This window comes from Hyperoodon ampullatus (genome assembly GCF_949752795.1).
Source record: "Hyperoodon ampullatus genome assembly, chromosome: 4".
Lineage (NCBI taxonomy): Eukaryota > Metazoa > Chordata > Mammalia > Artiodactyla > Ziphiidae > Hyperoodon > Hyperoodon ampullatus.
Genome location: NC_136917.1, coordinates 76,909,103 through 76,925,664, shown reverse-complemented (window position 1 = coordinate 76,925,664; position 16,562 = coordinate 76,909,103). Strand labels below are relative to the sequence as shown.

Here is a 16,562-nt window from a genome sequence, read left to right as displayed (position 1 = left end):
CTAACAGTTCACAGAATCCATGCTGCTGATAAATCCTATAAAAGTGATAGGAATGGTAAGACCATCAGAGAGCCCACACACAAAAAAAGTTCCATAAAATGATTAAAACAAAAACAAAAACAAGTCAGGTGTCATGTGAATTCTTCCAGTCATCAAGTTCAAAAGAAAAAACAATCATTTGTTTCATTAAAGTCGGCGTTTCAGCCATAGCTCAAAATGTCCCAGTAGTCAGGAGGCCACACGGCAGAGAACTCTGGTAAATGGTGTAGTAAGTTTGAACTTTGACCTCTATTAAATATTAGGGGAGAAGCCTTAGTGTGAGTTTTAGCAGGCCTTGTACAAAAGTATGATGAACATGCCAAAATTTATGCCCATTACAACGTAAATTCCACGAATGCAGCGACGTTTGTTCTGAATCTACAGTCTGAACCTTGTCAGCTACTTTGTAGGTGCTCGATATTTGTTCAGTTAATGAATGAGGAAAAACTTTTTGAAAATGATGTTGCAATCCCCTCCAGAATTTCATAAAAATTTGTATTCAGAGCAGTTAACCTAAATCTGGCCTTAAAAGTAATTCAGGGAGACAAAAATTTGAAGTGTTAGAAAACCACTCAGTATTGCAATTTGTAATATTAATGTGGCATCGTCCTGTTATGATTAGCTCCATTTGTCTCCCCCCAGCCTCGCTTCAAGTTGGATCTTATCTTGGACTTTGTCTATCTAATATTCTGTGAATCTTATACAGTACAAATTTGGTTATCTTTTGTGACAGACTTACTGAAAATGGATTGTTCATCTTGCAATACAGAAAACATACTGTTGACCCTTTTTTCAAGAATGTCAAGGCAGAGGTTTAAGTGTCAGAAAGAGTTACTAATGACAGTGACAGAGGACAAACATTTCTTAGTAAATGAACTGATGGTTGGTTTCTTATTCACCACATTTCCGTCTAGGTTTTGATGTGATTGTCTCCCAAGGGTTTTAGCATTACTTTCATCAAGACTTCTTAAGCAGAGAAAAGAGGCTGTTTGAAGTAGATTACTTTTGTCAAGTTCTCTATCTCCTTACTCCTCTCTGGCCTGAGATAAAAAGAAAAAAATTATTTGTTGAAATTTGGTAATTTCATCAAACATATTTATTCAATGACTGACTTGCACACTTTTTCCTAGCGGTGGATTGAAAAATTGATTTTCCAAGTGAAGTTGCTGAGTACATATCAAAACATAGAACGTGCGTCCCTTTGATATAGAAATCATAGAATAGGACCTTATAATTAGGAAATTCAAATAGAAAAGGTGAGTAGCATGTCAATGTTACTAAATTTTGTAAAAGATATTCAATAGGAATGTCTTTATATTTTAAGATACTTATGTAATAACAGATCTGTTAAAATGATGGCTTAAACTTAATGACAGAAGCATGTAACAGTTTAATGTATTTTAGGTAGGTACATCACATACCTTAATCAAACATGTATGTGTGTGTGTTAATGCATCCTATCATCTGTAAAGGGATATTCACCCTTATGTAAACAGTGGCAAGATTTTCAGGGATTTTTTCCACATTTAACTTCCATATTTTAAATTTTTCATTGAGCATCAATTTTCCAGTAAAATACTGTTATTTTTATAGTAACATAGGTAGTAAAATAATGTAAAATATAGTATTAAAAATTACTAAGAACATATTAATCCCTCACAGTAAGAAATCCTATCATCATGAGGTATACATATATATGGCCAAAATTAAGGAATAGACCTCTAGAAATCAGTTATAAAAAGAAAAAATGCATATGGTTATTCAAAGATACAGAATATTAGTCAGTGTAACGGTCTATTTATAATTAATGCATTTGAAGTTTAGGATAAATCCATGCAGCCCAGAATATTCTGTTTTAATTCCAAGAGTAGAAATTGACACATCCTAGTTCTCCTCATCAGGCTTCCTTACTGGGTGAATGGATGGATAGCTCGGGGTACCGGCTTGTCCTTTCAAGTGCTTGGTCTGACCGGAGAAGTAGCTGGGTCGTTGCAGACACTATGACACAGAGAACCATTAGCTGTGGGAAAAAAGGAATTTACCCCCAAAAAACGTTTTTAAATTGTTTACAAAGTAACAGTGATTGGGCAAATCCTGAAGATAGAGAGTGGAAATAGGTAAGTTTTAGAGGTAAAATTTATCAACGATTCCCTAAGGAAAAATGTGCGTAGGGAAGAAACCTAGAATGATGGGAACAAGTTGTTAAGGAGGAGGTTTGCATACCATTTCCTACTTCTTAGTCATTTCACTGATGTTTAACACTTACTTGGTTAAAGGGCTTTACTCAGCAAAAGATGTATTTAATGTGAGAGGCAGGTTTCCAAGATTGGTTTCCTAGACCACACCTTCACATGTGTATGTAAAGTCCATGCTACCTCAAATTGCATTGCATTAGATGTCAGAAATCCTAGGGCTTTCTTGTTTGGTTTGGTTTGGCAGATATCAAACCACCAACTCTCAAGGTAATTTGTAGTTCAGTGAGTTAAGTCAAGGGCTGGAAAACTACCTCCTGTGAGCCCAACCTGGCTCATTGCCTTTAAAGCTTTATTGGAACATAAAAGCTCTTTATTGGCCCATCCATTTATTTACCATCTTTGAGTGTTTCCCATTGTGCTGACAGTGTTCAGTGGTTGTGACGAGCACTGATGGCCCACAAAACCTAAAATATTTACTTTCTGGCCCTTCAGAGAAAAAGTCTGTTGATCCCTGTGGTAAGCCCAAAAGGTTTGTCTCTGTAAGTGAAAGACCACAAGTAGAGCAGAACTTAGACTTGGTTCAGTGAGGATTCCAGAGAGGTTTCCTTTTTGATTCTCATATCTGCCCTTCTGGTTGACCTTGTTCTTTAGTTTGGTTCAAAGACAGTGGTAGCAACTAGGGACTACCTGTTTCTTCCTTCACATTCAATGAAAGAGCTGCTCTTCCATTCTTAGTGTTGAGTAGTTCACAACTCACTCCCAGTGCATGGCTTCCTCTAACCTTGACTCCCATCTATGCTAAAGACTAAATCTTTAGCTTTGTATCCAGTTCCATTGGGCTTTGTAGGGCCTTCAGTTTCAACTCGCAGTTGATAGCTTGAGCTCGAAATCTATTTTTACCGTTGGGGATTTTTCTGTCTTAGCTTTGAGCTTGGCTACATAGCAACACTTTGGGGGACTTGTTATAATCAGCATTTCTATCTTTCTTTCCTTCCTTTTTATTTATTTATTTTTTTAAGGGGATCCAAAGTCAAATTCAGTCAGTGGCTGAATGACAAGACATTGATTCACAACCTTGTAGATTCTCTTATGTCATAGGGCATCAGTGGGAAGGAGTAGAATCCTGGAAATTTGAGGTGGAAATATATGGGCAGATTCCAACAAAGCTGAGGCCTGTGACCTCTGACCTGTGACCTCTTAGTTGAGCCTGCTGTGCTATTAGAAGGAAGTCTGCCTCTACTCTGAGATAGTTTGCTTGCAGGGGACTGTGGATCCTCAAGACTTGCCTCCACTAGCTCTCGTTTTTCCAGACCTAGTAATCAGACTAGAGTCCTTGAAATGGGGACGGGAGCAGGGAAGGGGTGGGTACCCACCGGGTATAAAGGATGACCATGAGGAGACACTATCTGCTAAAATAAGGAATTTTATAATTTGTATCAATAGAAACCTGAGAAATAATGTGTGTGGATTTTGTAGGTATTGAAGCAGGTGGGAGTAATGTAATATTGGGTTAGGCTGGATTTGTTGATACGAGTGCATTCAACACCCATTCCAGACTCAGCGTGTTAGCTTGGCTACCTGGGAATGCCTTCAACAGTTTGCTCAAATGACTGAAACCTGTACCCAAAGTTAGCGTATGCTAAAGTCAAAATGCCAGAACTTTCTAAGTATGTTGTAGCAAAATTTCTTGACGTTGGCATGACTGACATTTTGAACTGGATAGCTCTTTGTTGTTGGGAGCTGTCCTGTGCAATGGAAGATGGGCCAGTGGCACATACTCTTCCCTGCCACCCTAGTTGTAACAATAAAAAGTGCCTTAGGGCTTCCCTGGTGGCGCTGTGATTGAGAGTCCACCTGCCGATGCAGGGGACACGGGTTTGTGCCCCGGTCCGGGAAGATCCCACATGCCGCGGGGCCGCTGGGCCCGTGAGCCATGGCCGCTGAGCCTGCGCGTCCGGAGCCTGTGCTCCGCAACGGGAGAGGCCACAACAGTGAGAGGCCCGCGTACCGCAAAAAAAAAAAAAAAAAAAAAAAGTGCCTTGATACATCCGTGTGCACCAGCCACGTGGGGCTCATTCATAACACAGCTCCTTAAAGAAAAAAGTCTCAAGACACTGCCACATATTTCCTGGGAGGGGGGACCAAAAGTGTCCCCAGCTGAGAACCACCGCTGTAGAAGGTTTACAAAGGCATAGGAATGCCAGACCACTGGAGTGGATTTATCACATAAGATCTGCTCACCCAAACCCCCTATGTGCCCTGGGAGGGCTCAGAGGACACTTCCTTTGCCAGAGGTTTAAGAAACGTATTGGTGAGGGGAGCGTTAGCAGTCTTGGAATGCTCTGTAGCTGCTCTTCTCTGCAGGCCAGGAATGAGAGGGAAATTATGTCATCATAATGGGCTCCCTAAATTCAGTGAGGCTAATGGGATCGTGGGGCATCATTGGTCAAGTGGAAACACTTCATTGGCAGAGATAGAGTGAGCGTGTTTTTCACAATGAACAGCAAAATGAAAGGGCTCATTAGAATGCTTTGATACACAGAGATTTTTTATATTTGCTCATGTGCTATCTCTAGGGCTGAAATAAATGGGCAGTCTACTAATACCCTACTTGATTTGAATCAGGAGAAAAGCTCTAGGTCTGATGAACATGTCTGACCGGAATCAACATGGGAGTTGTGCTCCCTCAGCCAATTTGATAACATGAGTCAGTTCCCATTTCCAGAGCATCTTGAGTGAAGGGCAGGCCGGGTCCCCTTGAGGGAGGATATACCCTGGTTTACTACCAACTATCCCGAGGGTCCTTTCTTCTCCCTGGAAGGGATAAAACAACTGAGGTAGAACAGGAAGAGACGAGAAGCACTCCAAGCTCTGCTGGTCAGGGTTACCCTCCAGCGTTGCCTTAATGCTCAGAGCCACACACACCACAGTGAGCTTGGCTCCAGATCAACTACCACGCAACGAATGTTCTGGAACATTTCCATATCTCGGGGAACCTCATTTCCACGTGACTCTCTTTCATATTCCCCTTTGTCACAGAAGGCTAGGTCCAGTGGTCAGGGTGAGATCTCAGCTCAGGCCCAAGGCTCTCAGACCTCAAAGTTCTGGTCCTGCAAGGGCCCCTGTCCTCTCTTGAGACCACTCTTGGCTCTCTCTGCCGAGAAAGAGCTGCTGGCAGTACGTCCTCTAAGAGTTGAGGTCCATCGTGCAGACCCTGAGAAAACTCCTAGGAAAAGGCTCCACCTTCTTGTTGAAGTCAACAGAGCTCAATTCCTTTGGAAGTGCTGGGTGTGTCCCAAGTTGATGCAACTGCAGAGCCATTAGGTAAACCAGCACATGTGTGCGGCCCCTTCCCTTAGACTCCTCTGGGCCCTCGTGACATAGGCTCAGAAGACTGCCAGCCTCAAGCCTTACCTCTTCCAAGGCCACACCGTGTCCAGGATCTTCTGTCCCATGAATCTCAGTTGCTGTGTAGAAATCAAAAGAGAGGAAAGAGCCTGCCTGCGGGGACTCTTCGGGCTGGGGCCTTCTTGCTTCTCTTCCTCCTCCTCCTCCTCCTGCTCGTCCTCCTCGCCCTCCTCCTCGCGGTGATCTCGGATTCCACATTGCCCATCCACTGGGCCATGTTGAGATGAAAGATACGGCAGCTGAAGCCCTCCAGGACGCCGCCCTTCACGAGCTGCTGGAGGATCTCCAAGGTGGGGAAGACCCGGCAGCAGGCCATGCACCTGAAGCCGGTCTCCATGGTCACCATCCAGTCCGGTGTCTTGGCCCTGGGTGTCTCCTGGACTGCAGGTGACCCTGATGGGCTGCCTGGCTCTGCCCTTTCCTCATACTCTTTCTCCTCCCCAGTGGGCTCACTGTCAGACAGGAGGCTTTCGGTGGACACATCAGAAGAGGAGTCAGTGGCTAGTGTGCACACATCCTCAGGAAGGATCACTTCTTCTATCGTCAGCTGCTTTTGAGGCAACTCCAAGGGTTTCTTTGTCTTCCAGGAGACAGCTACACCCTTGTTCACTTGTACCTGCATGTAGTATATTTTCATGCCCCTTTCCTCTTTGTCTGGGTGCAGATCGTTCTTACAGGGTGAAGAGGGTGAGGAGGAGACACAGTGTGATGGGGGAGCGGTCTCTCCTTCTTCCTGATCCTGGGCTAGGGGTGCTGTAGGCTGGGCAGTGTCTCGATGTGATCTCCGGATTCCTGAAAAAGGAAATTAAAAACATAGTAACATGCATGGGCTGTGCCGGAAGCTGAGGGAGCAGGTGTGGTAGACGGGAGAGGGACATTTGCATGACGTAGCTATGTCGTGAGCTTGGTGTCTGTTGGCCGTAGGACGGAGCAGTGTATCTGGTGTCATCTGTGGGCTTTTCATCTGCTTGTTGGGGGATACTGGAGCGGTGTCTGTATACATGGGTGTGGCGTACAGTGGTGAGGGCTGTGGTATGTGAGGGATGCAGATGGATGCGTGTATGACGAGGAGTGTGAGTTTGGGAATATCGGTGGTGCATTACTTGTGGAATGGGGCTGTGGTGCAGGAGAAGAGCACTATGGATCACGTGCTTGGGGTTTATGTGTGCACTGAGAAGGGCTGTGCCTGGAGGGCGCGTGTATGTGTGAGCTGTGTGGACCTGAGCTGGATGGTGCTGCTCTCAGGCTGGAGGACTATGATGCAGAACTCTGTCCTTCTCTGGAAGCAAAGGCAAAGAGAAACCCTACATTTTCCTCTGAAGATGCTTAATTTGGTCCCGCTTCCCTCCACCTCAAGCCCAGACCTTTCCGGCCCCTGCTCCTTGACTTCCCCACCATGGTAGTACCAGGATTCTACACCCGCCCCCCCCACCCCGACTCAGCTGGGATCCACGCCCTTGTAACAGCTCAGCCATCCTGCCCAGGCTCCTCCACAGAGCCCTCATCACCTCTGATGACCCTGGGTTTCCTCTCAGCCTCCCTGGGATCTATGTGCCTCCTGCCTCACAGCCAAGAACCCCCTCACCTGAGGAGCCCCACGCCCTTACCAGCGTAGATGAGCTTGCGCTGAGAAGAAGCACACGAGAAGTGTTTAGGGGCAGAGGAGACCTCCCCTGCCCCTGGGCTGCAGCCTTGGGCCACCACAGTGGATCCAAGGTGAGGGGGATCCTCTTGTGACTTCGAGATTCCTGAGGGAGGAATGAAAGGCTCAGGGTGGGTTCATCAGTCCTCTGTCCAGAAGTATTTACCGAGTGTCTGGCACGTGTCAGGTGCAGTGAATACACACAGTTGAGAGTGTGGTTCCCAGTGGATACTCCAGGATTTAATTCAAATCAGTACTTACTCTTTCACTGTCTTGTTGGTAATGTAGGCCTCGGTGGTGACTGTGAGTATGTGGGAAGAGTGAGTGATGTGTATCAGTTAAGTCTGTGGTAAGTGTGGGGTTGCCATGGAGAGCACGGTGCAGATGTGTCTTATCTGTGTCTGTGGCCTTTGTGTGCTTGGTTTCTGTTCACAAGTCAGGAATTCTGGGACATGTAACTTTTCTTTATTACATGGTGTGGCTTGTATTTATGGTGTGTGTTCATTCATTAACCAAGATTCAGTAAGCAGCTACTCCTGTGTATCTGGTACTCTTCCATTGTTCTAGTCTCTGGTAATGCTGCACATTCTAGTACGGGAAGACACAGACTAAACAAAAATACAATAAATATATAATACCTGAGCTGGTGGTAAGTATATAAGGGTTGCCAGACTAAGCGAAGGAAAATACAGGGCACCCAGTTAAATTTCAGTTTCAGATAAACCCAGAATAATTTTTTCGTGTAAGTATTCCCATGCAGTATTTGGTCGTAGTTAGTTTTAGTGTAAGTATGGCCCATACAATATTTGGGACATACTGATACTGAAAAATTACTTGTTGTTTATCTGGAATTCAAATTGAACTGGATAGCCCATATTTTATCTGGCAACCCTGACATGGGTTAGTGAGACTGTGGTTTACTGTGGTTTGTACAAAGCGGGTCTGGCATTACTCAAGAATGTGTTATAAGTGTGGTGTGTATGACACGTGACTGGTTCTTATAGAGGTATTTAGCGATGGCTGAAGTTAGCTGTGTTTGTGCGAGAGTTGAGGAGATACATATATATATATATATATAGTGTGTGTGTGTCCTATATATATAGTGTGTGTGTCTATATACATATCTCATCTCCAGCGTTTGGTGTTGGAGGAGAGGATTGTGATACAGGTGGGTTGTATGAGAACGTAGTATAGGAGGGATGCGTGTATATACCTCCATGTGCTGTGTGTGGTTTAATACGGAAGTTATATGTGGGGTGTGTGATATTTTTGCTTTATCAGAGTGTACATGGGTGTATGAGTTACTGTCTCATAAAACACCCCTAACAAGAATTCTGTATACACTCTTACATACACCGAGTGTCACCCAAGTCCAGACAGGGTGACAGGAACTTTACCACGCAGAGTTTATATCTGATAAGCACTCTACCCCCATTCATCCTGCTCTTCTCTGCACTACCACACACACACACGCACACACACTCACACACACACACACAGGAACATAGAGAAAAATATTCTGAATGGTCACGGGCAGTCATTGCCTTCCCCAGCCTGTCCCAGCCACTGCCTGAAAATCTGCCTGCTGTCTAGAGCTCCATTCCCAGGGCCCATCCTGCAGTGTCCAGGGCCCTGGGCCTGGTAGGAGCTACTGAGCTCTAATCTGGGGCAGAGACCTCTAGCTGGAACTCTGGGGTGACCACCCCCTCCCAGTGCAAGCTACTCGCCTACATTTAATGCACGCAGGCACCCCGTGGGCCGTGGCTCTCAGAGCTCCCCGCAGGACCCTGAGGACATTTCTCACCCCCGCTCACGTGGTCTCAGTCTCTTGAAAGCCCTTCCCTTCCCTTGATCTCCTTTGGGAAATTCTTCCTGTTGAAGGAATAAAATCTCCTTGCTTTCAATATGACACCATCCCTAGACAAACAATCTTCTTTCGAACTGCATTCCACTTGTCAAGATACTTTTCAACAGGACCTTCAACTCATGGGGCTTCTCTTTCCACTTTGGTAAAAGAGGCCAAGCAACTCATGGGTCTCTCTCAGCATCCTTGCATCCTTCACATCCCCCACCTCATGACCCCAGGGAAAGATCCAAGAGAATGAGAAAGAAATCGGGGACTGAGAAAAGCTGCACCTCTAGGTCTGTGCAAGCAGGATGCAGCCTGCTGTGAGTCCGACAAAGCTCCAGGCCCGGCAGCCCCAGGAGAGAGTCCTCAGACCAGCGGAGCTGACCTTCCATCTCCCAGGGGGCATCTGGCCGTTCTGTGCCGTCTCACACCACAGGGACGCTCCGGATGGATACGGCAGCATCAGTGAGACAAGGTCTTTCGCTCCCTGCTTCACAGGTGACACGTTCTCAGTCCCCCTCTTCCTAGAGAAGGTTCAGTTTGGCAGAAACCCATGTGCCCCAGACAAGTTGCCCCCCACATACCTCCTCCGTTATCGGCAGTTTCCTGGGACTCTTCATTTTCCAGATGTTTCCTCTTTTGTCGCCGTTTCATCGTACCAACTAGAAGTCTCCCTTAGAAGATGCCTCAAGAGATGTCCAACTCCTCCTCTTCCCTACAGGTTGGCCCTTGTTGGCTCTTGGGCAATCCGTTGAAATGATTCAATACAAATAAAAATAGTCAAGTCTCCTAAATGGCTGAAAAACTTGTACCACTTATTGAACCAGCAGTGCTGCCTAGTGCTCACCAGGGCTGTTAAGTTTGCAAGGTTGCCAGGTGCACAGCAGGATTCTGTGACCTCAATGATGACATCAGAGCATTCTGTGGACCTAGGTTCAGCACAGTCTCTGCAATATCACAGGCCCCGTTTTCAAGAACAATTCCTGTTTCCCAGCCGAAGCTTTCCCGTGAAAGGGAAAGGTTCATACCATATCTATTATAAATTATATCGTACCATATCTATTATAAAATGAACATTTTGATTGGAGATCTTTTAATGTCTTTTATATAGAGATTTAATATTAATATTTTAAATGGTCTCCAGTTTCCCTGTGGATTATTGACATTTTAAACTCTGCGCTTCCATTTTCCCTCAATACCTGTAATTTTGTCACGGCTATTTCTGTACTTAAAGATGAGTAACTATATAATTGATTTCTTCATTTTTTCCCCATCTCTTTCCAAGGTACTGAATTTGATTGTGTCTTACGAATTAGTGAAAAATGCTAGTCCTTGAGTCAGGACATTGGGCCCTTTACCAAGTCACTCAACCTGTGTGGGCTTCAGCTTCTGTCTGTGCGATCAAGAGGCTTGGCCTAGTTGACTTTTCAAATGCTGTGTTTCTTTGATTCACTCTCACTTACTGATCTGCTACTTAAGAAGAGGGCCTGTTCTCATAAAGTAAGAACAGTCTTTTTCTAATCCTTGGGTGGGGCGGAGTTTAAGTGGTCGTACTCAGTTTGTCAGTTTTATGTACTTTTACGTATGCTTAGCTCTAAATAATTTATATGGCTCTTGTGACTATTTTTAGATTTTATTTTTTTCTTATTTTCTTTTACAGTTTATAATTTGCTATCGCCAGTGTAGAGGAGCGTGGTTGATTTTTAAAATTTATTGATCTTGTATGTGTGTGCCTTGTTGAACCGTCTTATTAGTTCCTGCTAGTTTATCTGTGGGTTCTTTTGGGTTTCCGACATAAATGAACATATTAAATGTAAATAATGTATTCTTTGGATAAAGTTTATTTTCTTGCATCTATATATATAGAAGCAATATGTTGAATTGATTTAAATATTTAAATACTTACATACCTGTTATCATAATTTAAGATTCTTTATCTTATTTTCTTTCAATCAATATTATGTTTTCAAGATTTATGAACATCAGTCTATATAGATCTAGGTCTTTTATTTTTGACTGTTTGATATTATTTCATCACATTCGTATAGCATCATTTATTTTCCATTCAAGCATTATTGGACAATTGGATTGTTTCCCTCCCTTTTCTAGAATAAGCAATGTTTCCTAGAATATCCCTGAAGATGTCTGACAGTCGAGAAAGGCCAGGCTGCCCGAAGATTCCTACTTGCTTTTAGCCACCTTCCAACAGGCCATCTCCAGCCAGCAATTTGAAGCACAGATGAAATGAAAACTCCCCCAAGTGTGGAGATCTTCGGAGCTTCCTAGAAGGTGGGAGGTTAATGATAGGCATCCTGCTGGGATCCCAGGGGAGTCTGAGCTGGCCTGAAGCTCATCTTCCTCCTCCACCTCTCAAGAGAAATGTGGAGGAAAGAAGACTTCAAAAACTGTGAGTAGGCAGAGGGAGAGAGATTGGGGGCCGAAGCTGCAGCTGAGGTCTTGGAGTGGGCTGTGAGGACGCAGAGCCTCTAGAGAGCCAGGCTCTGCCTTCTGAGCACTTCTCCCCTAAGGCTGCTCATCATTCAGGTGATAGCAGGCATATACAGCCGACTCGGCCCACACTGTCACAGAAAGCCTTATCAGAATCTCTTCGTCTTCATACACTCTTGTGTCTGTTACTTGGTTATTGCCTTTGGTACTCCACTGATGTGAACCACAGTCGCTAGGGGATGGAGCACACTAGTGACCCATCTTGCTCTGTGGCCTCAGTCCACAGCTTGAGGGTAAGGGAAGAGGCCAAATGAAGGTCAAGAAGGAAAGATGGAGTTTGAAGAGAAGACCTGAGTTAAGGGTGTCTTCTCAAGTCTTGATGAATGAAATGTAGCTCCAGTACCTGAAGTCCTGCTTGTTCTCAAGGCTGACCACGGGGCTGGGTGCACTCAGTGAAGGAGCCGTATACACTTAGTATTTCCTTGCTTGCTCACACTTGCCCTCCTCTGATACACACTCTGCAAGACTGATGTTCCCCTGAAACAACTTTCCACCTGCCACTGTCATCTCATGAACATTTGCTTCCCCTTCCTAGTGTCCCCCTATAATGCCATTGCCGCCAATTCATAATTTGATAATCATGCTTCTTACCATAGTCTCAGCAACTTCTGATAAATTTTATTCACTTTATTCCATAGTCTTCACAGATCAGTAATCTTCCTTGACTTCCTAGCTGCAGGTTAACCCATTCGGAATCATTTCTTTTTCTTTCTCTTCTTTGGCAAATCCTTTCTATGTTTTAAGGTCTTTTTCTTGTCTCTCTACCATCCTGACTTCCTGAACTTCTTTTTTTTCCGTTTAAGTAACCTTTCAATCTCCTTCCCCAATTTCCTCATAAACATTTAGAGTTTATTCCTCACAAGTTAGCGGTTTATGAATGGCCAGGCATAATGGACTCAGAATGAGTTGGCACCCCCGAGGTACCTGTCTTGCTGTGGAGCCACAGGTGAAGGGCTGGCTGCTGGACACATGTTTGCATGGAGTCAGGCTGAGTGGCCTCAGGGTGTTTGCTCTGCACTTGTGTGTGTTTCTCCCTAGTTGGTTTCCTTGTCCAGCCACCTCTGACCTCCCTCCATCCAGCCCAGGGCATCCTTCTCATCACAGGGGTAGGATATTTGTCTCGTTTTCCATCACATCCTTTCCCCAAAGTTTGGTTGTGAGTTGTTCCCATTCCAAAGACCTTTCCTCTTTGAAGAGAAAAGAGAAAATCTTTTCTCTCCTTTTCTCTCACTTCACTTCTGCTCTATTATCTCCTCCGTCCAGAATGGCCGACTGCCTCAAATGGGTGTAGATGCGAAGATGGCAAGAAATGCCAGCAATTCTGAAGTAATAATACGGATGTATCAGGAAAACTTGTAAAACTTTATCCCGCCACATTAAAAAAAATTGCACTTCCAGTGTTTTCAGAGTCTCAGTGTAGAAACACAAATGATGTAGAAATTGAATGACACTCAAGTTTTTCTTTCCTCCTTTCCTGATTTATTCTAATCCTCAAAGTTAACATGATGAACTATGTGTTATGTAAACTTTCAGACATTTTCTACAAATGCACACTTTTCTTTTTTTCACATAAGAGTGTGAACTAGGTCACTTTCAACATGCTGTGATTCTGTGATTCACTGTCTCCCACCGAGTCATCCACTGATAAACTAATCTGTTTCATGGAGAAATATTTCCAATAGCTAATAGCCAATGTCTGTGGAGTGCTTACTCTGTGTCGGTTTCTTCTAACTACTTTACAGTTAATTTGTACAACATACCCAGGGACTAGGTACAATTATAACCCCCAAGGGACAGAAAAGTGCAGATAAGTACAAATAAATACAGAGGCCAAGTGACTTGCCCAAGACACTGGAGCAAATCAAAATCCATGCCTCTGTAATCATTTTGCTCTATTGCCTCTGTCTGGGAGGCTTGATGATTTGGCAACTAAAACCTCAAATATCATGTTCCATTTTTAAATTCGTGACACAAGCGTGGGACTGTGATATGGGGTAACTAACCTGACTACTTTTGAAAACCCTTATGCACCTGGATGAAAGTAAGCCAGGGACTGCACGCTATAGATTTAAGATTTCCTACCAACTTTTAAAAATAGCTTCCTGAATGCAATTTATGTAATGTCAAGGCTAGGATGTAGTCCAAATAGTAACAGAAAAATGGAGATATGTAGAAAAATACTTAAAGTTGACAAGTATTGGGAGTGTAGTATTTTTGGGGCCAGCGTGTAGACCACAGGAAAACTTGCTGTTTCCATCCCAAAGGGAAGAGCTCTGTATTGCAACTGCCAAGGTCCCTGGGGCAGCAAGTGTGCTCACTGCTTAGTAAAGAAGCATCCTCAGTTTGATAGAATCATATGGGAGCCTTACATTTGGTTAGCAGGTTCTACATTCTTGATGTAATAATATTTTCAGGGTGTGGGAGGGTATCAAGCTCTGAAAATACCCTTGGAGAGATTTGCTTATTAAGTTTGGCTTTTTCAATCTCCCTACTACTTCTTTACTAAACACCGGGCGGTTTCCTTCACTTTTCAGAATCATGTTGTTTTTCCCTTGTCGAATGAACTTCCAAATACTTTTGGATGAGCTATTAAGTTTGGAAAAAAATAAACATCTTTTCAAAATAAGGAAGATGATAACAATGACAAGTAGAAAAGGCTCTAAAATGGAGAATATACTCCATTATAGCCAATTAATGGGAGTGGGAAGCTCGTGCTCACTGTCCAGGACATAGAACTAAAAGCTGCGGATGCTCTGAGGCATCTCTTGGATCTCTATAAGCCTCCATCATTTCTTCTGAGTAGGGTTGACAGATAAAATATAGGCTGTTGAGTTAAATATGAATGTCAGAAAAACAATGAGTACATTTTGAAGATAAGTATGCCCCAAATAGTACATAGGATCTACTTATACTAAAAGTGATGACTTACTATTCATGTGAAGTTCAAGTTTAACTGGGTATCCTGTATTTTTATTTAGTAAATCTGACAGCCCTACTGATGATCCACAATGGAGGCAGTTGAGGATCGGTACATGCTGGCTCTCGGACAGTCAGAAATGGCTTCAGCAGATCCAGGTACAGTATGAAATTGTTTTTGGATGTAACTCAGAAGCCATGGCCAGCCCTTGACTGCAAGTACTGCCTCGGGTTTCCCTGAGGTGGGGTAAACCTTCCTCTTAATGGCCTTTTGGTAAGTCTGGAAGACCATATCCAAGGCGAGCCCCAAAGTTAGTTTCATCCTCACAACCATGTTTCCAATTCCTGGAATTGGCTGCATGTGACTCCCAAGAGATGAGGAGGTTTGTGAAAATTGGGAGTGTCATAGCTTGAACCCTTTGTAGGTAAAGTTTTGGTGTTCTGAGAGTTTTAACAGGAGCAATGTGAAAGACTCCAGGTCCCCAGGTAGATAGAAATAATCCTGTTCTACTTCTGTGTATGTGACAAGTCTGTAGTAGCTCACAGAGCAAATATCTGGTCTTAGAATCAGTGATCCAAGCTTGGATGTTTCTGGTGACAAGGCAAGGTCGTGTGTTTGAAGTTGACCTTTTATGGTTGAGGAGACAATAAGGTTGTAAGAAGGTCAATCATGGAGGAGACGTTGGCTTCATCCATTGTGCAGGCTTGTATATTTGGTTCTATCTAGATTGTGTTTCAAAGGTGGAGCTTGTTTACAATTATGAACCTTCTCTGACATGCTTTTTGGACCTTCATTCCTAGAGCGAGAGCAGTGCCGAGGTTCTAGACATGCCGTGGATATTCTCAGCTGTCAATGGCCTTTCCCAGGTACTGTTCCCTTGGTGCTGCTCCTTGAAATGTCCAAAGGGATTATCATCTGTCTTGTGGCGGGTCCTAGCATTGTGAAAGGAAGCTGCTGCACCTGGCTCAGAGGATTTAGCATGTGGTTGGAGTAGATGGGCCAAATTTAGGTAACTGGTGTTACTATAGACAAAGAGAACAAATTATTGCAAGTGGAGTTGTCTGGGATGGGAATGATGTTGCAATTTCACAAATGCTCCAGGACCAAGGAAGACAACCAGAAGTACTGGGATTGTTTTAGGTTGCAGGTAAGAGACAGAGGGATGGACTAGAGATTGAGCTCATACAGCTGGCCAGTGTGTTGTTCATTCGTTCATTCATTCATACATTCATCCAACACGTATTTACTGAGTTACTATCGTGTGTCAGTTAGTCTTTTAGGTTTTGTGATAACGATAGTGAAGGAAACAACTTCTCAGTCTTTAAGGAGTGTATAGTTCAGTGAGAGAGACTGATAAAGAAATAGGTAATTACAACATAGGAAATAAGTCATTTGATAGAGGAAGTAGGTGTTTGTGGGTGTAAACAGGAGGGTAAATTTAACTAAGTCCAGTTGTGGAGGTAGAGAATGGGCGACCCAGAGGGACTTCTTGAACGAAGTGATAGTGGGGATCAGCAGGGTGAGTAGCAATTTTCCAGGACCTTCCCAGTCAAAGATGGAAGGAAGGAAGAAAGTTTCAGGCAGAGGGACCACTCTGTACAAATTCCTTAGGATAAAGAGAATATTGTATGTTCTTCAGCATGGCTGGGGCATGAACTCTGAGAAAGGGGGTTGATAGGAGATATGGCTGGAAAGAGAGCCATGGCTGTGTCATTTAGACTTTGTTCTGTAAGCAATGGGGATTCATTGAAGGTGAAGGCAGAGGAGTGACTCCATCAGACTGTGTCCTAGAAAAGTCACTTAGGTGACTGTGTATAGGGTGGGTTTAACTGAGCATCAGCGTGGACAGTAAGCTCAAATTTTTCTGTGTGGGACCAGTGTCACACATGGGACTATGTAGGGCACCAGATTCAATGGGGCAATGAATGTTTTTTGGTTTTTTCCTCCTTTTTTATATGAGGCTAGGCAGATGATGCCATGCCTTTGTTCCATTAAGAGCAATGT

The 16,562-nt window shown here is 43.9% G+C and overlaps 1 protein-coding gene across 1 annotated transcript; it reads right to left on the bottom strand.

The window, feature by feature from the left end:
- Positions 1-9,787, bottom strand: LOC307051248 (protein FAM170A-like; the record flags this gene model as incomplete). Its single annotated transcript, XM_079701567.1, is given in 6 exon segments — positions 1-35; positions 1,951-2,059; positions 5,666-5,820; positions 5,823-6,434; positions 7,250-7,390; positions 9,718-9,787. Coding segments are annotated over 6 exon segments (1,122 nt in total).
- Between the last annotated feature and the right edge of the window lie 6,775 nt (positions 9,788-16,562).